Genomic DNA, 23,835 nt, shown 5'->3' with positions numbered 1-23,835 from the left:
ACAAAAGCTCCTAACACTTGAAATGTTTTCGACAGTAGCCGGACGCTTTGGTGCAAAAAGCATAGATAATTTTATGGAGATAGAAAAAGGAGGTTTACAGATGAATATTTAGGCGACTTACTTATTTGTGGATATCACTTAGCCATTCACATCAATATATAGCTGGTTGAAACTTTAGGAATGCCCTCTCATAGATTGTATATGTAGTTCCCTTGCCTTCCCTCTCTGTGTGTGTGTGTGTGTGTGTGTGTGTGTGTGTGTGTGTGTTGCAGGTGCGAAATTTGGCGGAAAGAATTTTGAATTGAGCATTCTCTTTACTTTAGAATCTTCTTCTATTTCTCGTTTTATTTAGTTATTTCAAAATGATATTTTAGGCTCGTACTCCATTTGTCTTTAGGTATAAGCCTGTTGGGCAGGTTTCCTCACGTTTGCCTTCTTAATTGTAAGATTCCAAGTGTATTATGACCTTGGCCATAGTGTCTATTAGCTATATGAGCATTGTCCTTTTTTGAAGTATTTCTGGTGTTTCGTATATGTGCTACTGCCTTGCTAATAAATAGGACAGACTTACTTAGGCGAAATTCTTGTTATACTCTGCAATCGTTTTTTATCTACTTCTTCCAGGTTGAAACGGAAGGTCTTATTTGTGTGAAATATGTTGTTTATGCGTGCGTCGGAGTATACTGTATTTACATTTTGCTTTATTTTGTTTTAAATATTTTGGTTTAAATTTTTCATGTATGGTTTTGTCGTTGTCAAACAAGAAATCGAGGAAGGACTGACTGGTTAAGACAATTGACAGCCCGGTTGGTGTAACCTTTCAGGTTGTCTTGCGGGTGCTGATACAGATCATGTATGTTCGTGTGTATATTCAAGTATGCCTTCGTGTATGTATTTAAGTATGTATCCATGTATATCTTCATCTATGTCTTTACGCATGTATTCGCATATGTACTTGTACATATAATTATCACGTCAGCAGAGTTTATGTTGCAACTAGCATGATGATATCAGTTTTCTTTGGTTACTGATCTAGGTTAAAGCCTTCTCCCACTCCCCTATGACTATCCTCTGGCATGGGCGAGTCATTGTTACATTTGCGCTTGGGCAATCGTGCGTGCGCGTGCTTGTGATGTGAGGACAAAACCAATTTGGTTAGGAGGATTCAACCAAAATTAGTAACATAAATCCAAAAAAAGATATTATCATATTACTGAGAGAGAGAGAGAGAGAGAGAGAGAGAGAGAGAGAGAGAGAGAGATACCAGCTTCATTAATTTTGCCGTTTCGGAGAAGACATAATACAGCTAGAAATCTTACAAATTTAAAGTTTTTTTTCGGTTTCTTTTCCCCAATAATGTCCAAAATGACTCTGGTGAGATTTTTAATTGCTTCTTACAATAACAATTCATGGTTCTAGTTTCTAAAATTATCGTGACCAATCAAAACGAACTCTTCAGGTGCATTCTGATAAGACTTGCTTTAAATGACGACATAGGGCCACGATCAAATCAGTCGTCGGCGAGTCTTCACACAGTACTAAGGTAAATCTTATATATATGCATCCATGTACTAAGATATATATATGGTTTTGTTATAGGAGGGTTCATACAACTACTTTGATGTCAACAATAAAACAATATATAGAGAGACTTTAACATTTTTATCAAGTATTCTTAATGAACAGAATTTCAAAATACAAGTTTTTAACTTAAAGTTTGGTTTCAGCACGTAACCGTTTAAAGGATCAGCGAAGTTTAGTACCCCATTTCGGTATATCCATTTGTTTGTCTGTCTTTGATTTGGATGTATACGTTCACACATATCCTTGAAAAAGTGTGTCGTTTCTGTTTATATGCAATTGTAAATTAGATATACGTTGTTTACATCACTCATTGTAACCTATGATTTAAGTTAAACTCCCTAACTATCTCAGTATGGTCAATCGTTCATTTCTTTCACGGGCACCTGCTTTAAGGAGTCACTGACATGCATATTTTTTTTTTTTTTATAGATTTAGAACGTGGTTAATTTACTTTAATTCCAACCTTGAAATAAAAGGAACAAAGCAACAATTGAGTGTTGTGTTATTGATGTTAATATTAAGTTACATTCACAGAGTAATCATATTGATAGGAAAAATTAATCTCAAGATCGATCAGAATGACCTTTCTTTACAATATACAGACCGTTTCATCGCTGTTTTCGAACTATATTGTCAGAATGTTAATGTTTTAATGCCATTTGCTAACGATATTGTCAAATTTTTTAACATTGTATTACTGTGTGCAAACGATATTGTCCAAGTTTTGTTTTGAACATTTTATTGCAGTTTACTAACAATGTAGTCTCAGTTTTTTAACATCCTTTTGCCGTTAACTTACGATATTGTCTAACTTTTGAGCTTTTTTAGTTCTGTTTACTAACGATACTAATTTTTTTAAAATTTGTATTGCCGTTTACAAAGGATATCGTCTAATTTTTTAATTTTTCGTTGCCGTGTACTAACACTATTTTATACCTTTTAAAACATTTTAATGCCGTCTGCTAATGATTTTGTCTAAATTAAATTTTGATCGCTTAATTGATGTTTGCTAACGATATCATCTAACTTTTAATGTTTGATTGTCGTTTAATAAAAACAGTGTCTACTTTCGTAACATTTTATTGTTATGTATATTTGATTTAATTATATCTGATTTAATATATATTTATTTCAATTTAATTGTTAGTTTTATTTTTCATTACATGATATTGTAATGTAAATATATTCACTAGAGATAATACTTTTTCAGAAAATAGTTTGACCATGACTGTTAGTTTATAAACACCAGGTGTTGATCTAAATCCTGACCTTGGGAAATAAATTATTGTATTTTTTAAAGGCTTGTTGTTTTCTCTCTTTCTTGTGTTACTGTTTATTCGAGCCCAAACACGTGACATAAGAATTGTTGTTTAACGAAGACACTGGTTTGTTTGTTTTAAATGACCTTGGGAACTATGTGCATTACTGTTTGCGATCCTCACAAAAATTTGTTTTCATTCACTACTTTCTTCGAAAAGATTAATTTTCTTTAAAAAGTTCATTAATTCATCACTTTTTATAATAACTTATTGATCCAACTGAAAATAGTATTTAGGTTGTGTTGACATTTGCAGCCTAATGACTTCTTAATGTTACATGCATGTTCTTTCAACATTCTTTGTCACATTTCAATAACTTTTTATGACTATTAGGAAAACATTGCTCTGTTGGTATTGTAATCGTTTTATATCATATAGAGATCTTGTTTTTTCGCAGCATGTGGATTGCAATTCTTGTAACAGTGATTGCCTCCGTGGCAGCGTTCGACGTTACCGTGACCAATCATTGGAACGGTGGCTTCCAGGGGAAATTCACTATTACTCCAGATCATGCGTTGCACGGCTGGCGCGCGCACATCATCTGTGATCGAGCTCTTGACGCAGTAGAGGTACAGTATTACGAATCTGAATGGAAACTTAAAACATTTAAAGATCTTGAAAGAACACAGCTTTATTTCTATATCTAAATCTTGAAAAGAAATTTTCTTTTTGTTTTTTGTAGAAGACGAGGCATCTGCATTGTTTACAGTTAAGGATGTTTGTTAAAATGTTCAATTTTATATATTTTTGTTGAAGATTCTCATCTTGCTTGGCATAAATATTTAAGGCACTTAAAGAATGAATTTGATAAATGCTCACTAGCCCCCTTTTACCCTGAGTCAAAAGTTCACAGAAAATTTGCATCAAACTTTTGATTGGCTTTTCGTTTGCTAATGTTTCCTAAACCCCAGAATAGATTCTCATCAGTGCAACGTTTGCTTACATCTATGCCTTAGAGACATGGGGACAGCCGTAATAAATTTTAAATAAGGATTTGCTTCAATCGTTTCAATTTGCTTATATCTTCTGAACTCCTTGATGGATTTGGTCATACATGGAATGTGTGATAATAATATACACTATTCTGTGTTGACTTGCCCTTTGACCTTAGGGCCACGGTCACAATCCTAGATTTGCGATAAGTTGTTTTACTTTTGTTTTGTTTTGCTTTACTTACATTTCCTGAACCACTGAATGAGTTTTCGTTATTCACAGGGTCAATCATCATGAAGATAAGGCCGTTCTACGATATTCACTCTCGACCATTTGATGTTTGGTTTACAAATTAAAAATATAAATTCGGTATTACGGTTTTAATTAAAGATTTTTATTTGCTTTTATTTCTTAAAGAAAATGATAGCTTTCGTTCATAAAACAATTAATACTTCAACATACTCACTCCACCTTTGGGAAATAGGGTCAAGGTCACATATTTGGCATTACAGTAGTGATTGTGGTCTCAACATGGAGGCCCTGACATTTTTGTGTTTAAACAATTTCTCAAGGATTATATAAGCTTCCTACCTGGTGTCGAGACACGTCTATATGAGTAAAATACACTATTAACAAATATGACATTGGATTGAAAGGATTTAGCAAAGGTGTAATAAATAAATCAGTGCACTGGAATTGTGCGGAACAAACATGCACAAGATTGTGCAACGAGCGGCACAGCTCTGTCTTGCTTGATTAACACATCTCTGTCTTACCTCAGTAATACCCCACCCCATGCTCTGCCATTTTAAAATAGCGCCGCAACAGATTTTTGTTTTCCGTTCTTTATTTGTACTACGTCCGGCTGTCGTTTAACATTGTGTCAGGTGTTTTTCCCTACAACCATCTCTTTGTTCAGTTGCAAAATATCCCTTTCATTTCTCACAAACTTATAATAAACGATGGGTTTGTTTTGAAGTTTTCGTCTCAACTTCCTATTTGACTCCACTAAAAATGTAACGTTTATCGACTGTATTCGAAGAATCTTTTTTGGATCCATTATATAAAAAGCATTGTTAAACTTAATTTCGGGACTAGAATGGGAGATAATTGTTGTTGTTGTTGTGGGGTTTAACGCCATTTTTCAGCACACGATAGGCTATACATGGCAGCCAGTATTAATGGTAGAGGAAGAACCCGGGGAAACCCCCGGAAAGAACCACCGACCCATAAGAAGCTACTGGCAAGCTTTCTCACATGCCCACATGAACCGCCGCAGACAGAGGTGAGATGGCAGTAATCCATAACGAAGATCGCTTTAGACCACTCGGCTACTCGGGGCTCGCGGGAGATAACTGAAACGTTTGAGAATGGGTTTAAACGTAAGAGTAGTGGATGGACGACAACTCGAAGCTCCTACATTTTGCCGATTGACAAACTCGCGAATGTAATACTTTGACTAACGACAAACTCGTCAAATGGAGCATTGTCCTTTGTGCACATTAAGAACGACATATCGCCGAAACATTTCGTAGAAGCATACGAGAAGAGTTGAAGCTCTCTTTAAAGGAAATTAGTACGTAGAATTCACTGAACAAAAAATAAGTGCTGAGAGATGGCTTAGCAAGAGAGTTCATCATGAAATATTTAACCAAGCTTATTCTGTGCGTGCGTGTGGTGAAATATTACATATCACCTTTTTCGATAGATACGGTGGGAGCAGTTTAATTCTTAAGATTTCGCTCTAGGGGAGAAACCGTACTCATCAGAATTATAGTTTCAGTTTGATTGTGGTCTAAATGGGTTTTCCACATGTTTACGCTGAGACTCACCGCCGTTCATCGAGTTCCTTCATGACTTTAGCAAGAGGTTCCATCACTGAGTTTGTCTATTTGGCGAGATGTTTGCCGTTCAATGATATGTCCATTCGGCGAGTATTTCATTGACCGAGTTGTCGTAGACCCGTTATTAGAACCCTTTCAATCTTATATTTATCCTGGTTAACAGACTAGGAGTGGAGGATATATCCTTTTAAATGAAACATCGTATGCGAAGGTAAATAAAAACAATGCAAACATTAAAGGGTGATTTAAGATTGTACACCGATTTAGTCCGTTTATTTTTCTGATAGAATTCACGAACTTAAATAACCGGGTCTTTCTTTTCGCAATACATATTCTAAGGTCAGTGAAGAGACCAAGAGACTACATCGGTGATAACATGCTTTGACACTGGCCTTAGCGCCCGCGAATATTCCATCAAATAATAAAGCAAATATATATATATATATATATATATATATATATATATATATATATATATATATATATATATATATATATATATATATATATATATATATTTCATGTAATAATTACCACCTTTTTCAAAGGTTTTCGAAATGTGGAGACATTATAACATTGCTATTTTCAGATATGGAAAGCAACTCTAGTGGAAACAAAGGATGGTGGCAAGGAATTCGTTGTGGAGAATATGCCCTGGGACGGTGACATCTCTGAAGGCAACAATCTCGAAGTAGAGTTCGTTGGTCGAATGTCTGGAGACAGCGCACCTAGCTGTACCGTAACCGTTGATGGCGTCGGTGGTGGTGGGTCCAACCCTCAAAACACTCACCCACCGACACAACATACAGGATCTGCTGGCGGCGGCAGGCCTATTGAGCCCGGGACACCAGTTGTCGGTGGTACGTTGTGCAGCTGAGTGTAAAAATTCTTTCATGTAATAATTACCACCTTTTTCAAAGGTTTTCGAAAATGTGGAGACAATATAACATGTCAGTTTGTGTGTGAGTGAGTAGGTGCTTGTGTATTGCCGGACAGCCCCTCCGAAAATTCTTATGAGTGAAGTAGTTTTGACCAAAAAAACATACACAGTTGTTTTAAAATTTTTACCACTATTCATGAAAAGAAATATATAAACAAGATAGTTATTTTCGGACAAGGTGTACAATTTAAGTAAACATCAAAAAGATTCGCTTCAAACGTAATAATAACATGAATTTGCACAGATGACTATTATTATATAATTTGTAAACGTCGTTCCTTCCGATTAAAATCGATTGTACTTACATGCATATAAATTATTTGTTTCGTATCAAAAATCAGTGTTTCCTTCCTGGAACAGGACGGGTCAAGGAAAAGTCTAATAGGCCAGCCAAATGGCAAAACACACGTATAAAGTACACGGTAAGAAAATGATGTCTGACTTCAACGGACACCTTCTTTAAAAAATAAACAATAAGGATAGGATGAATATATTCCTGCAGATGTATTTTACTAAAATAAATAGTTTATACTGTTTTTCCTTTTTAAAACACATTAAATATTTCAACTGATCTCCTTTCAGATTGAAGATCGTATGTTCAACATTGGATTTCAATTTGTTTCTACAATTGACATATAATCCAAACAAAGCCGTTAGTTTTCGTTTTTGATATTATATTATTTCAACCTGAACACAGGCTCTGGCAGAGATAAAAATGCAAGGAATGTAGATATTACAAAAACCAGTCTTAAAACTCTATGGTTATAAATTAAATAACAAATAGAAGCGAAACCAACATTTTTTTTTGGTGCAAAACGATAGGGGAATTTACAGTATTGTGAATTAAGGCTAACATAATCATGAAGTGTTCTACACGAGTCCAATGACTCGAATTTTCCAAGTGAATTCCAGATCCTTGCAGAGACTGGTTGCGCAACAGTTCTGATGGATCAAAATGGCATTGACAGAACTCCATTGAATAAATTCATAATAGTCCCAGAATGATATTGCAGTCCAATGAGCACTTTGTAATTTCAGTGAATAGTCAAACTATTATCGCTCTCAAATTATACAGAAGCCCATCATTAAACACATCTGCAGAGTGATTTTAAAACAAGAACATTTGAACTAATAATTAATATTTCTCCAACAATACTTCCTTGTATGCACCCAAATAACCCTAAAACGCAGTTGTTTCCTGCTCCCTATGTGATATATTACAATACTTCATATTGTAAAAGAACCCATCTTACCGACCCATCCTATGGAAAATAACTTGATTCTTCTTACAACCTACCTGAACTCACTAGCCGTTGAGAAATTATTCTCCACTTATCAACAGGTTCAGTATATAGGCTGAAGTTAACATGTGAACAGCTATGAACAAAATCAGCTATATAATATCTTGGTTATAGATGATCGATACAATTTACACTTTTGAACAATAAATACACACAATATATGTACAGTCATGTAACAAAGATTAACAAAAATTTTGATGAACATAACACCAGAATGATCATAAAGGTCATAATCTAAGCTATTATATACAATTATTTGATCCAGAAATCAAACTGTCTCTTAAAATCTCATCATAGTTATTTCTATTAAGAATAAAGAAAAATAATTTTTTCTTAATTCGCCTTTACTTTCTCCATTTTACAACTCATTTCACAGACAAAATGAAACCTAATTTTATCGAAGAATTACTGTTGTGGAGTATGTGTTGCTGTGAGTGCAGTGCATTATCTGTTGGAGTGTAGGTGAAAGTAACTCCAATGTTCCCTTTTCAGAAAAGCAGAGCTATAGCTAAATAATGTGTTTCATTTCTTTGCACAGGGTCTGCCATGAAATATGACTACGCTAAGGCACTAGGACTTTCCATTCTGTTTTATGATGCCCAGAGATCGGGAAAACTTCCTGCAAATAACCCCATACCGTGGAGAGGTGACTCTGCCGTCCATGACGGAGATGGTGGTCATGACCTCAGCGGTGGATGGTACGACGGTACGTCTCTTTATTATATACCTATATATAATAAATAATCCCACCTAGTCATTTTCTGAAAATCGGACATGCACACATGTATATTCTGCGGTTACAGTCCGATAAAGTAAATTACTTTATCGCATCACATGGTTGCGCCCAATGCTCGAGGAGTTAATATGTTTTAATGGAATTTAAACACATGTTGTTGTTCAAATGCGTAAAGATTGGCTTCTAACTTCACGCCCAACAGAAGTCTAACGTTCTTACCGCCAATGTTCAGAAACATGCTAACGTAGTCTCCAGTTGTCAAGCGGAGACGGCTGACCATCGTCTTTAACCAGTCTTAACAGTACAGTAATTCTTGAGAAATTATGTATTGTACGAAAATGATTTATTAAAATATAATTATTAATAATTTCAAAAGAGACTTATAACTTAAATGACAGTATGTCCGTTCATGTTATACGGTTCGGTCTTGTTATTAACCTTGTTACGCCGTAAAAAGGGCTTTCCGTATTTATTATATTTCTGCATAATTGCTAGGTATCTGACAAAAGCGGATGATATCATTACATGATTCCCGATCCATCGCACACTGTAATAATGCACTCTTTAAAAACGATCTTTTGTACACTGGAGAACCAACCATTATGCTCTTTTGATCTAATTTAGTATATGCATTATATATTTCCATTAGAAGTTTTATCATTTTGAGTTCTTAAACTAGTGTATGACCTATTCTGCAGTAAATTCTATATTTCATTCATCATGTAAATCAATCTGATTAAATTCAGATCTTCAATGTTTACGTGAAGATCTGACAGCGACTGCTTACGGGTCATGTTTAGGTGACCTATGTTATTACAATAATCACTAATTTTATCAACCAATCAGATGAAATCTTATATTTTCGCGTTTGGAAGTCTAGGCAATGTGGCTGAAGAACATCAATATGTGCCGAACAGTTTGACTCACTTTCAGAGTTTTGAAAACTACATTTCCATTAGCTAATTTAAAGGTCATCAGAACCTGACCCCTAAGCGGTCGCTGTCAGATCTTCGCGTAGGACAGTGGAGATCTGATTTTAGTCAGATTGGCAAGTAAATGTCTGCTTTTAAATTTCACACATTATCCTCTGACATATAATAGCGAGAGATAAAATCATTGTGTTTGTCTGTTTGTGTATCAAGGTACAAAGCTGAATCAGTTTGCAATGCTTTAATATTCCTCCTACTCAGACAAATGTAGAAAGAGACTTTTAGTTTAAATCAGATATAGTTATTTTAAATAAAATGTTTTGGCACAGATAACATTTTGATATAGGACGGAAGGGTAGCAGTAGATAAGTGAGAGAAACATATTTTGTTCATAATTCTAGCTGCTAAATAATTGAAAAAATCATGACAATCCAAAAGATTTAACAATTGCCTCTTGAAATTACCAAGACGAAATGTTAGTTAACAAATGCAAAGCGTTGTAGAAAATCACCCATCTATATTTTACTTTCCAATCCACAGCTGGTGACCACGTAAAGTTCAATCTACCTATGGCTGCGTCCACGCACTTACTTCTCTTGAGTTTCATCAAGTTTCAAGATGCGTATAAGCAGGCCGGACAGACAAACATGATGTGCGACATGATCAAATGGCCTCTGGATTATTTCCTGAAGTGTTGGATCCCTGAATCACAAACCTATTACGTCCAGGTATGTTACTGTGACAGTTGGAATGTCCAAGTTTGTTACTAGTTCGTGAGAATGGTCCTGTGATTGTTTCCATTAGCCTTTGACTCTTTATTTATTTAGCAACTGCTCACTCCTGGTGTCGGTCCAAAGTAGCACAATGCTTAGAATCACGTGATTATTTTGTTGTCCTCTCCTTGGATTTATTTACCATTCCTTTTTGTGTTTGACTTAATAATACAAAAGCTTTATTAGGAAGCGTGTGTTCTGGCCATGATGCAATGAGAACTCTTCACCTTGGTAAGTTCTCTGTTGAATATTATGCTATGAATATTTTTTTTACATTGTGATTAACGTTCGTCCATCATTGAGGATATGATTTTAGCCTAACTGACCAATGTCATATTTTGTAAACAACATATTATGAAGCTAATTCTTGTCCATGACTTTAGATTATATTTTAAGATCATTATTACTGGAAGGTAATGTTTAGTCGAATCTGAGTTAAAAACATCGGCTTTTCCTTTTAAAAAAAGCAAGTCGTCCTGATGAGCTACGCGTTTTTCTTTAATAATTTTGTTTAGTAAGAGACCTGACCTTGTCTAATGCTTAGTATGTTCTGAAGATGATTTTGATGGGACAATAACCGCATCCTGGTTCTTTTATTGTGTCTTAGGTTTTGATATAAAGTAGAAGTAAACACAGATTCTTTATTGTTATCTTAAGACCAGTCTTTAAAGGAATCAATTTTAATTCAATTAAAAATTGATGTGATTTTTCTTATTTAAATTATTCAATGGAATCAGGAAGTACTGAATAATACGTATGGACTAAATCACTGTTTTCGGATTATTGTAAATTCATTTAGAGACATTTTTGGATTATATATCACTGTGACACGTCAAGACTGTTAGCACATCAACACTGTTCCAGACTATTGCTACACCAGTACATACAAAATTCGTTAGGAACACCACCGAAATTCATTCGGAACACTCCCTACTTTGGAATTTTTATAGATTTTTTCGAACTATTTGTGATTTAATTAAAGATACTGAAATTTCATTTGAAGTTTCATTTCGTGTTCTTGGGAAATAAGTCAATTGTTGAACTGTATCAAACTTGCTGGGTTTTGCTCTTTTTTTTTGCTTAGTTTAAGACCATATAGTCATAATAATAAATTCAAAATACTGATATGTTTCGATGACCGTCTTTAGGTTGGAGATGGTGGTGCGGACCACAGTTTCTGGGGAAGACCGGAAAACATGAATATGAACAGACCAGCATTCAAGATCACAGCCTCAAATCCAGGAAGTGACGCCGCCGGTGACGCCGCGTCATCATTTGCTGCTGGGTACATCGTATTCAAGACTATATGTGGAGGTGAGCAGTTCAAGTAACGATAAATATAATTATTACCCATAAGCCGAAGGAAATCTCCCTGTAAGAAATCCCTTAGTAATCATTTCATCTACAAGCGTTTAGCTCTCTGTCGTGTAATAATATATAATATAAAAGAAACAAACAAACGAAACCCTTTATTATTCATCAAGAAACTCTTAGCTGGATCACGTCATATTTGTAGAAAGAGAGCGTATGTGCTTGAAACAAGGTCTTAAAAAGAAACTTTGTGTTACACGCGACAATTTTACACCTGATTTGTAACATATGAAGAACCGAAAGACGGATCTGAGAGAACACAAAACTTGTACATACAGTCAATATATAAAATAGGACCCAATGTGAGTGTCAGGATTATTTCCCTGGTTCCTAATGTCGTTATATGCATGACACGTTAGGCCCCAGACTCAGCTTTACTACCAGTCTATATCCATCAGCTTTACTACCAGTCTATATCCATCAGCTTTACTACCAGTCTATATCCATCAGCTTTACTACCAATCTATATCCACCAGCTTTACTACCAGTCTATATCCATCAGCTTTACTACCAATCTATATCCATCAGCTTTACTACCAATCTATATCCACCAGCTTTACTACCAGTCTATATCCATCAGCTTTACTACCAATCTATATCCATCAGCTTTACTACCAATCTATATCCATCAGCTTTACTACCAATCTATATCCATCAGCTTTACTACCAATCTATATCCACCAGCTTTACTACCAGTCTATATCCATCAGCTTTACTACCAGTCTATATCCATCAGCTTTACTACCAATCTATATCCATCAGCTTTACTACCAATCTATATCCATCAGCTTTACTGCCAATCTATATCCATCAGCTTTACTGCCAATCTATATCCATCAGCTTTACTACCAATCTATATCCACCACACAATAACTAGATGTATCGGATATGTGATTCAAATGTACACGACTGCACTAGAAAACTTCGAGCTTGTTAACGTCAGGATTTACTTGTTCCGTTTTTCTTCGTAGATTTACTTAGGATCTGATTCTATAACACTTCTGTTATCTCAACTTTGTTGTCTACTACGACTCTATGGTCATAAAGTAAGTAATGGAAAAGAGTGAAAAGCAACAGCCTTTGTGAAATTCAATAAGTAGTTTCTTTCCCTAGAACACAAAGTAAAAAAGTAAAAAAAAGGAACTTACTTTGCTGAGAAAAATAAATTCCAAAACAATCTAGAACTACTAGCACAAGTCCTAATGATTATAGTTCTGAACAAACTTTAGTAGTATTCTAAAATACATCTAATGCTGGAAGTGTTGATTTGCATGTAATGGCCTGTGTCGAAGAGATGTGCCAGCAGTCTTTTGTTTGAAACACGATAATACGATCCAAGAATATATCCTATTTTGAAATTTCGCTATCAATCCAAAGTCTCTATTTCCAAGAATGTTATTTCTGAGCACTTTTTATTTCCAGAGAAGAAGACCTTGAATTAAATAATGGGAATAATGAAAGTCCAGCCCAAATGAACAACTGGACACAACAATAATACAACTGATTCTGCTCCGATTCTTAAATCAATAATGAATAATCTCTAGAAACACAAGATCGTATATTCGTCTACTTGACCTCAGGTCACAATTACATTTTTCTGAACATGAAAAAATATTCCCTAATGGAAAACTTCATCATGGAAGGTTACACATATATTTACAAGATACAATCTTATAATTACAAAGTCTATTACTAAAATTATTATGGAGAACCGAGTAAATACAATGTCATTGTCTCAGGCTAAAATAATAATCCTAATAGTTAACCCGTATTCACTATGCTATGTATTAGTCGTTTATAGAATTAAAAAATCAATGATTCAGGTCACGTACACAAGAAACTTGATTTTGGGCAAGGTCATCAACAAAATACAACTTTACATAGCTCACAGCATATCATAAAATAAATAAATAAAAGCACCTAAAAATGCAAAACAAATATACATAACATGCCTAATTCTGCAAAAATGCACTTTGTGTATGGAATTTCAAATCTGACATCTTGCGTCATTTATTAATACAGTTACACGCATAGGGTTTCTGAGCGAGCAAATCAAACGCTTGCATAAGCGTGACCTATTTGCCCTTTTTTTCAAGGACCTCAAGATAACAGTCGTTGTCAGCTGAAAGCTTTTTAAACACAAAAATAATACAGTACAATTTGTCTCCAATCACCTAATAACCTCACATCGCGAAACTCTAATGTCACACTTAAATAGTGTTACTATTGTTTCACATTTGTATGACTAATTAGTACGTATTTTCGAACTGAATATTAGTATTCAACACCATGTAATACAACGCACGACCCAAACACCTAATACAAAGAATTATTTCTCTCTCAAAGTACCAAACATGTATACCTAAAGGTATACAGATAATTCCATATCTTAAGAAATTAGAGAAGGGCCATTTTATTAAACTCAGCCTTCAAAAAGTCGTGGAACTGTCGTACATTATGGCGTCTGCTCCTAGAAGTTCAGTAATTACTCGACTTAAGAAATATCTTCCGAACACCAATTCCCCATAATCAACAGAGAAACACTAAATTCCTACAAGATATAAATTGGGACGTAGATGCAAATAGTACATGCCCTAAGTTTACTGCATCACTTTCATCTTCCTCTCTGTCGAACGTATGGCAGTTTGCTTTACAAACAAATATGCTGCCTCGAAAAAAAAATGATGACAATAATATAACAAATGAAACCATCATTTAAAGGGATCAAACAATGAGGAAAACTGTGTAAGACGTAGTTTAGTCTATTATTCATACATGGCTTGGACAGGCACAATGAAATGCGAACAAAGGTATAGACTCTCACTGGACGAGTTTCACAATCGAAGATAATCAAGGTAGAGTGGGCCACGACATTTTTTCGCTGATTGAAAACAATACTTAAGACGTACGCTTTTTATATTTTTACTTAGGACAATGGTTGAATGTAACAATTACCGATTACCTAACTCTTTTATTGAACATGAAAAGTCTAATATTAAAAAAGCTGTAACACTTAGTAAGAAGCAGATATAATCAAAACGGGTATGAGGATAATGCATTTTAATATCCCTATAGGATGCATTTGATCTCATTCCGTGTCAGCAGTTCGAGCAAGTGTCATATAGAAGACCCAAACAAACGCGTCTGCCAGGAAGTTTTCTTTTAAAAGAAAGAATCAGCAAATATACCATAATGAGCTATAATTGTCGCTAATTACATTAGATAGTAACATTAATTATTTCCACATTGCAGCTTCATGGTCTGTTTAACTTATTACTGGTAAAAAAAAAAAAAAAATAGATCAATAAATAAAACATAATTAAATTACATGGGGAGAAGAAATGGAATACTCTAAGTATGTAGAAAAGGCGTGTTGACATCTACATACATAAAATAATGAAGGCAGTAATATTTGACCAAGGGAACTAAATGGCCAACCATTGCAACTGTATTAAATTCAAATATATTAGAGCAACCCATAATGTGTCAGTGTGTCCTTTGCGTCACATTGTACACCTTTATCATCGTTCCCGATACGCTCCCAGGGGATGAGACAAATCTTACACTTGATTGTAAACAGCGATTATACAGACGTACATAAGTAAGCGAACCACGTCGTCTCTCGCTCAAATGGCAATTTATTATTGACTTGTAATAGGATCCTGATACATAATTGTATTTTCGTTATTATAGCCGCGTAGTTGTTTCGGAATTCATTAAATCAGTACGAAGCTTTTTAAACCACATGCAACTATGAAGACACTCTTTTTAAACCAGCGTTTCTCTCTCTCTCTCTCTCTCTCTCTCTCTCTCTCTCACACACACACACACACACACACACACACACTTAATTTAACAGAATAGTTTGCTTTATCGATTGCTCGATTTCCTTAAGGAAAACAAACTTCGCCAATTATCGTTGCAAAGTTTGTTCAAAGTGCAAGTCTCACTTTGTAATATATATATATATATATATATATATATATATATATATATATATATATATATATATATATATATATATATATATATATATATATATATATATATATATATGTTTTGACACTGTAGATGTTCCGTATGCTAATAAACTTCTTGAAGCGGCTAAAAGTATATACGAATTCGCAAAGACTCACCAAGGGATCTACAGCCAGAGTGTCCCTCAGGCGACCGCCTTCTACGGGTGAGTTTCTAAGTTTCTTTGCCGGTTAATGAAGAAAAGTAATTATGCTTCATTTTCAATCGTATTGATTATTGAGGACCAAGTTTTTTAAATTAGTATGTGAACTTCATGAATAATGCACGGTGTCGTTCTCTTGATTCACAGAGTTGCACATTGTGTCCTATGTGAAACAGTAAATAGTTTTGATTTTTAAAGTTTTGTAGATATTTTCACATTTAGGAAAAAAAACGCAATTTGATTGACACCCTTTAATGACAGATTGAATAGAAAAAAGAACTAAAATAAGTGCTGTTTTGCACTTAATGATTTGTCAGCAATTGATATGTGGAGGCCAGTATGGTTGGTGAAGGAAGACATGGGAAACCCCGGGAAGAACCACCGAGCTACGGGAAGCTACTTCCAAGATTGAGACTAGAATTGACGAGGACAGAGATGACAGTAGTTGTTAAAGGCGCGTGTTTTAGACCACTAGGCCACCAGGGGCACCATTCACCATTGTAATACAAGTAAAAAGGCAATTAAAGATGTGATTATCAACGAACCATACGACACAAAAGAGACTATTATATCAATCACGATAATTACACACAAACTATTAGGAAACATACGTGTATTGAGGGATTAAGCCAAACTTTTGGGAAAGCTCTGACATAAAATTATACTTGATTTAAAACTGGTCCATTCTCACTTGCAGCTCAACTGGATTCAAAGACGAACTGTCGCTGGCGGCGGCGTGGTTGTATAAGGCGACAAATGAAGACAAGTATCTTAGCGATGCTAGGCAGTTCCACGAAGCTGGGGTACCCTGGTCCCTGTCTTGGGATAACAAGAATATAATTGCTACTGTAAGACAATCGACCACCATTCCTCTCTGTCTCTGTATCTCCACCTATGCCTCTGTTTCTCTCTCAGCGTATATGCGTGTGTGCTTGTGGTGGCTTATGAACCTTAAAATGTAACAATCATTTCGAACGATTTTGTTCTTAATATTCGATCATTATAAATTAGGTTACAATCAAATATTCATAGATGAAATCTATATCCGGATCAATATTTCAATTGATGGCATCTTCATCAGGTGACTTCATTAGCCAGTCTTGATGACGTCGAATGCATTTCGTGGTACATGTCGATTTCGAGTTACTAAATATGATCGGAAAAACTAGGTTACATCGATCTGGCATGATGCACGACAAACAGTATTATTTCTTAATTTTATGAGCAATGAAAAGGGTACAATATCTTGAATATTACCACATATAGGACGCGTGAAAGTCACTTTGCATTTTGCTATAGATAGTACAAATAGACGTTCTACAGGACATTGGCGTAGCGTTAACTGGTTAACGTTATATTGGATATCGCTATGTATAGAATTTGTGAGAATTATCCTGCATATTGTTATAGATAGGACTCCGAAATGTTATCTAGTATGTTGTTATAGATAGGCCTCATGGACGTTATACTGTATACTTACACAGAGTGAACTTGTTAACGTTATTTTGCCTAATGCTATATATAGAATCTGTGCGAGTTATCTTGCATATATATATATATGTCTCGGAAACGTTACCTCGCCTGGTGCTATAGACAGGATGATTAAATGTTATCCTGCATATTGCTATAGATAGGACTCCGAAATGTTATCTAGTATGTTGCTATAGATAGGCCTCATGGACGTTATACTGTATACTTACACAGAGTGAACGTTATTTTGCCTAATGCTATATATAGAATCTGTGCGAGTTATCTTTCATATATATATATATATGTCTCGGAAACGTTACCTCGCCTGTTGCTGTAGACAGGATGATTGAATGTTATCCTGCATATTGCTATGGAAAAAGCTGATGGTTACAAAGACAGAGAGAAAAATGCCTGCGTGAAAATGCTTGCATCATCCTTTAACAAGCATTGCTTAGAATTCAAACGACACTCTTTCTTATTATCATGTTAGCATGGGTGCCTACACGCACAAAAACATGTTATTTTTGCCTTTACTTATAGCAATTATTTTTATTTTAGCTCCTGCTATATGAAATCACCCAAGATGCCACCTATAAAAACGACGTGATGGGTTTCATCAGGAGTTATAAGCCCGGAGGTGGGATAACCTACACTCCCTGCGGACTGGCCTACAGGGACCAGTGGGGAGCCAATCGTTACGCAGGTAGACAAAATAATGTCAAAAATATTCAAAAAAGAACTTGGTGTAACGTTTACTAATTAGACATCGGTCATTCACAATTTTCAGGCGCTAATTATTACACTTGATATCGGTACATTCCATTTTTGATGCTGTTAAGAAAGCTATGAACAAAATACATAAATCGAAATAATACGTATATAATTGTCATTTTACTATGTTATCATCCTTGTCTTTGAGGACAATTGGATAAATCGTACTAACACGTATTCATCAAAACAATTAAATGTTATACGCAGGCTTTAAAAATATAAACTATAATAATTACAGAAAACAGTAACTACTTCTTGGGCATTCATATTTTCGAAAATAGTCCCTAACTAATAACCAAAGCAAGTGTTTTCGAAAATAGTCCCTAACTAATAACCAAAGCAAGTATTTTCGAAAATAGTCCCTAACTAATAACCAAAGCAAGTATTTTCGAAAATAGTCCCTAACTAATAAACGATGCAAGTGTTTTCGAAAATAGTCCCTAACTAATAAACGATGCAAGTGTTTTCGAAAATAGTCCCTAACTAATAAACGATGCAAGTGTTTTCGAAAATAGTCCCTAACTAATAACCAAAGCAAGTATTTTCGAAAATAGTCCCTAACTAATAACCAAAGCAAGTATTTTCGAAACATAAGTAGGGTTATTGGATGTCCGTCGTTCGGAAACGTCATTAGCTTTTGGAATAATTCGTTAAATGTTCAAATATATTGTGCTGTCTAAATAAAACATTAAAATTGGGTAACGAGTTTTATACCTGAAGTAGGATTCTTCCCTTGTTGTGTTGCATAACGACAAGCAGTGAAGAGGTGTTCCGGCAATAAAACATGCAGGATTGCACATATAACTACACTTAATACATACGAAGGTACTCTCGAAATGCGGGAAATAAAACTGTCGAGTAGCTGTGATTGAACCATGGAAGGTGCAATACAAATCGTCATGTGTAAATGTTGTACGAAGTTGTGTGTTGCTATTGATATATTGATTGTACGCCAAAAGGTTTGTATCTCAAGAACATGGTATGTATTTGCCAACACTACAACTTGAAAACCAACAACCAGTGATAGTTAATTATAAATGCAACGTAGAGGCTGTATCCATTTTATATATACTTGCAAGGTATGACTGTACTTGAAACGGAATGCTACTATACTTGATCGTAGCGCCTTTGAGAGATTCATGGTCACACATCTTTTTCATGTATTTAGCAAGAATATTTTCCATCAATGATTTAAACTTTACCACTGTCCTAACTACGTCGATTTTGTGGTATAAATAACTGAAAGTCTTACTGATACTTGCAACACAATTTTTCTTTTAGGCAATGCCGCATTTGTTGCCGTACTGGCAGCTGCAGATGGAATCGAAGCAAGCGATTACCTCACATGGGCCATGACTCAAATCAACTACATTCTCGGAGACAACAAGTACCATATCAGCTATGAGATCGGCTTCGGATCAAAATATCCAGAGCATCCACATCACAGGGGAAGGTAAGGATATTTGACCTTGGCTTCCTATGTTACACCGTAGTTGTTGTTGCTGTTGGGTTTAACGCCATTTTGCAGCACACGATAGGCTATACATGGCGGCCAGTATTAATGGTGGAGAAAGAACCGGGGGAGACCCCCGGTAAGAACCACCGACCCACAAGAAGCTACTGGCAAGCTTTCTCACATACCAACATTGGCTGAATCCGAGACTCGAACCGGGCCCCTGTTACATTGTTTAACAGTGAACTAGAAAGTATACGAAATAAAAAAACACAGCTTAGACGGTGGTGATTAAATTGGTAAAATCAAACAAACTATAAAGATATGACCTAAGCGATATAACATGTGAGAAACAAAATTAGTATTTAAGTTTAGAAGTTGATTGCCATTCTTTCTGTAAAAAAAGGCATTGCCAATGATTTAAAAAAAAATATTGCGTTTAATGACTCAAACGTCCAGAGAGCTTGTCAACTAGTGCCTTTGATTTGACGTTCTAATGTTTTACTGTAGATAGTACATATGCAGAGATATTAAACATTTATTGTTGTAAAGCATAATACTAGTTTACTGACTGACATCTTTCATGAGTGTGTGCTTTGTAACATGTTATATTTACTACCAGACAACCTTGCCAGATATCTATACTTCGATGATTTATTACAGCAAAGAAAGCAATGTGCATCCAGAAGTTTGGAAGTCATATACAATATGTTTTTAATCTGTACACATTCACAATGATTTAACCGAGGGATTACACTTTACATTTTATCAAAAAAGTTGTTTAAGAAATATTACATAGTTGAATTTTGCATAATTTTATGTCGAGACAAACACTTAGAAATCAGACTATTGGGCTTAAAAGTTATGAATATTTCCACCAAACTATACATATAATCTAGGGACTGCAGTATCATATCCTCATTGTACAAAATCGTCCAAATTGTTTACAATATTACGATGGTAACGATTAATATTTTTTATTTCCCAGCTCTTGTCCCACTACAACTACACAGTGTAATGCTGGTGATCCTGGTCCCAATCCTAATCTCTTGAAGGGGGCAATGGTAGGAGGCCCTGATAACCAAGACAATTATGACGACAGAAGAGGAGATTATGTCAAGAATGAAGTGGCATGCGACTACAATGCTGGCTTCCAAGGGGCTCTAGCAGGTGCGTTTTAAAGAGCAATTATTCATTTATTTAAAGCGCTCAAAGAAATGACGCTAACAACAAGTACATGATGCAAACAAAACATTTAGAAATTGGCTGAATACAGGAATTTATTCACACACTGATTGGCCGACATGCTTCATTTAAGAGAGTCACCTAAATCAATTGGAGGTTAAAAAAAAAACGTAATCTAAATTATGTTTCATATTCCATAAAAATTACAACGATGATTTGTTGCGATCATACATTCCCCTTCTTTAAGTCTGTATTATTGACAGCTTGGTATGCGTAATTTGTGTATAGTGTCGCTTACTGTGAGATAAATTTAAAAAAAAGTAAATTGACTTTGAACATGATTTTTAAAATGTTCGAATCTTGAGTCTTAGATAAAACTTTATGCTGGAGAAGTGTATGACTACGGGACCTGGCATATAGAAGACAAACATTGGTCAGTTGCTTAAGAACCTTTTGTTGTGAAAATATGTATACATGTCCATGAAATTTATCGAAATCAGGTGATATAGGTATGTGTAAACATTGAGTTTACTCGGGTCCTTGTCTTCAGATTGCCTTAAGATTCTCAAATTCTGTTAGCACTGACTTTTGTTTACATAATGGTGGAAATATTTGAGATTTCATTTGAAATACATATCTAGTTCGTAAATAAAGATGGCAAGCTCTAGAGATTGTTTCACTATCAAATTCAAAGGCCTACAACCAGGTCAGTCGCTTGCACTGATGGACCTGAGTGTAGAGTTTGATTAGTAAACCTCTCCGCGAGCCGATTATGTCAGCGGGACTCGGTGAAACAAGTAGTACCGAGTTAACTGGTAACAAGTGTCAGCTGACCATCAGTTTGGTGTCCACCGGGACCGTCGATACGCAATAGCAGAGCGACAGTTGAGGAGAGATCAGTTGTCTTTTCCGTAACATAGTTTTCCTTATGTCCTCCTCATTTAGACTCAGACTAGATTACATATCAAAGAATGTGGGGGTGGATGTGTGAAATGCGTACGTCTTGTACCTTACATCCAGTAGAGGTTGGCTGAGGTATTACTAAGCTAATCTGGCCGAACAACTTTCTGTTATTCATTTGTATTCAGTAGGTAAATCATCAGGTGAACCAACTGTTATTGTATCCTATTTTATGTCTCTAAAGAAAATCACCAGGCAAAGCAGCTGTTATTGTTTCCGATTATAGTCACTAAGAAAATTATTAAGACTCATTCTCTACTTTTATATGGTGATTCTCTAACCATTCTTGAATGCTAGTTAGACGCAACAGAAAAGCAGCATTAACCAAAACATGAAAACATTAGAGTCTAAGTAGAACATATAATGGTTATTGAATCCAACCGATAGACTTTTGTATAGGAAGATAAAGTCAATAGGTTCGATTAAGTCAGGTCTTGAAAAGTCGCAAGTAACAACTGTGTATTAATTTGAAAAGAATGTAACTAATTCTTGTAAGTGCGCCATAACATATGCTAATTGTTTATATGTTGGATGAGTAACATAATTACGATAATCTTTATACAGCTGAGCTGAAAATGAAGAAAATCTAATGAACTTGATCCGTGTTTTAACAAATTAAATGGCATAAAGGAGATACTCCATGTTGAATACGTTATTTTGATAGTTAGGCATCTGAGATGAATCCATATCTAATTAGCGTACATGTCAGTGAGTTAATTAAATAGATCAGTAGTTTGGTACATATTTGAAATAAAGTAATGCTGAAAGGCAGTGTTTGTTTTCTTTTAAAAGCGTATCACACATTGATTAGTGTCGATTGCAAACCGAAATTAAGTACAAAAGAAACTTGGCAGCAGCGTCTTTTACAGGGGTAAATTATAAACTTGCAAACGCATATGAAATACAAATGAATATAGAAATAAACAGAAACATAAATCAAAATCATTCTAACTTAACTAACTTTGTTTAATGATATTACCCTCCGTTGTACGTTGGGTCTTTCTGCCATGTTTCTATGGTATCCCTAACCCACTAATATTACTGTGTAAATTCGCACTAGAATGTGTTAAGAAAATTAAACGTCTTTTCATTTTTTTGTGAAAATAATCATTCATGACAGCATTACAGTGTTTCCACTTCGCTCGAGAACAATTTCTTCATATCTAGTCAAAGAACGTACATATCTCTAGTGAAATATCAGGAACTTATTGTGATACCTGAAATAAAGCACCAGCATCATTTATCTAACGAGACTTTGAGTCTTTGATGTTGCTTTTGAACGCATGTTTCTTTTATCTAATGCAAATATAGTTTGGTCTCCATACGAAGGTGTTTATAGAGTTATTATAAGGGATAAGTGATGTGTACTTAAAATTTTTACCTATAACAGTTATATTATCGCAGTTGTTGTGCATCTGTTAGGACTTATCATTCTTAAGCATACATACAAATAAACAAACGAGCGAAAAACGAACCAGCAATTATGTTCATTGCGCTATACTTAATATGCTCAGATTTCTTACAATCAAGGGTGTACAGAGTCTCCCTGCTTTAGAAATTATATCAAAACAAGAACAAATGTTAAATTAAAAGTTTGTTATTGATAGTTATGTTTACGACCATGAAGCGGAATTAAATGCATCACATTTAAGTTACAAAGAAGTTGTGTTTTCGTTTTGGAAATATCCACACTTCCTTAAATGTACCATGTGAACACTACATAGAAAAAGACCATATCTGATTTACATTTATATTCGGAAAGTGCCATATTTCATTTCAATTTAAATCTTTCCACAGGTTTGCTTCATTTTGCGGTCAACAACGCTCTCCCTGCTGCACCAGCTTCTAAATGCTAAACGTGGTTGAACAACAGGTGGAAATGTATATATTTTGCGATGAAAATAAAAATGATATGATAACAAAGTTTTATTTATTATAATTTTATAATTTCTCTTGAAATACTATCATGATGAATTTATTCTTAGACCGCTAAGATAAATTGACAATAAGCACTATCCATGATATATGCCGTATGCTCACTTAGGTTTCGATTTTGAAGAAAAAATACTTTACATAATATCATCGT

The 23,835-nt window shown here is 34.9% G+C and overlaps 1 protein-coding gene across 1 annotated transcript; it reads left to right on the top strand.

The window, feature by feature from the left end:
• The first annotated feature begins 1,504 nt into the window (after nucleotides 1-1,504).
• LOC149781316 (uncharacterized) lies at nucleotides 1,505-23,672 on the top strand. Its single transcript, XM_089935410.1, has 12 exons — nucleotides 1,505-1,543; nucleotides 3,301-3,472; nucleotides 6,270-6,540; nucleotides 8,460-8,627; nucleotides 10,127-10,314; nucleotides 11,508-11,673; nucleotides 15,802-15,913; nucleotides 16,608-16,758; nucleotides 17,939-18,083; nucleotides 19,433-19,604; nucleotides 20,593-20,774; nucleotides 23,547-23,672. Exons 2-12 carry the CDS (start codon nucleotides 3,302-3,304, stop codon nucleotides 23,603-23,605), a joined length of 1,785 nt encoding a protein of 594 aa, XP_089791536.1. The 5' UTR covers nucleotides 1,505-1,543; nucleotide 3,301; the 3' UTR covers nucleotides 23,606-23,672.
• Nucleotides 23,673-23,835: the final 163 nt, after the last annotated feature.

This window comes from Sinohyriopsis cumingii, chromosome 15 (genome assembly GCF_028554795.1).
Source record: "Sinohyriopsis cumingii isolate HCF-2022 chromosome 15, ASM2855479v2, whole genome shotgun sequence".
Classification (NCBI taxonomy): domain Eukaryota; kingdom Metazoa; phylum Mollusca; class Bivalvia; order Unionida; family Unionidae; genus Sinohyriopsis; species Sinohyriopsis cumingii.
Note: the sequence above shows the minus strand (reverse complement) of the source record. Positions and strands in the feature narration are given on the sequence as shown.

Bases quoted from the DNA above. Each gene is read 5' to 3' on its own strand.
- LOC149781316 (XM_089935410.1), top strand. From the start codon at position 3,302: ATGTGGATTGCAATTCTTGTAACAGTGATTGCCTCCGTGGCAGCGTTC. The intron at 15,914-16,607 runs GTGAGTTTCTAA...TCTCACTTGCAG, and splicing joins CAGGCGACCGCCTTCTACGG to CTCAACTGGATTCAAAGACG. The intron at 20,775-23,546 runs GTGCGTTTTAAA...ATCTTTCCACAG, and splicing joins CTTCCAAGGGGCTCTAGCAG to GTTTGCTTCATTTTGCGGTC.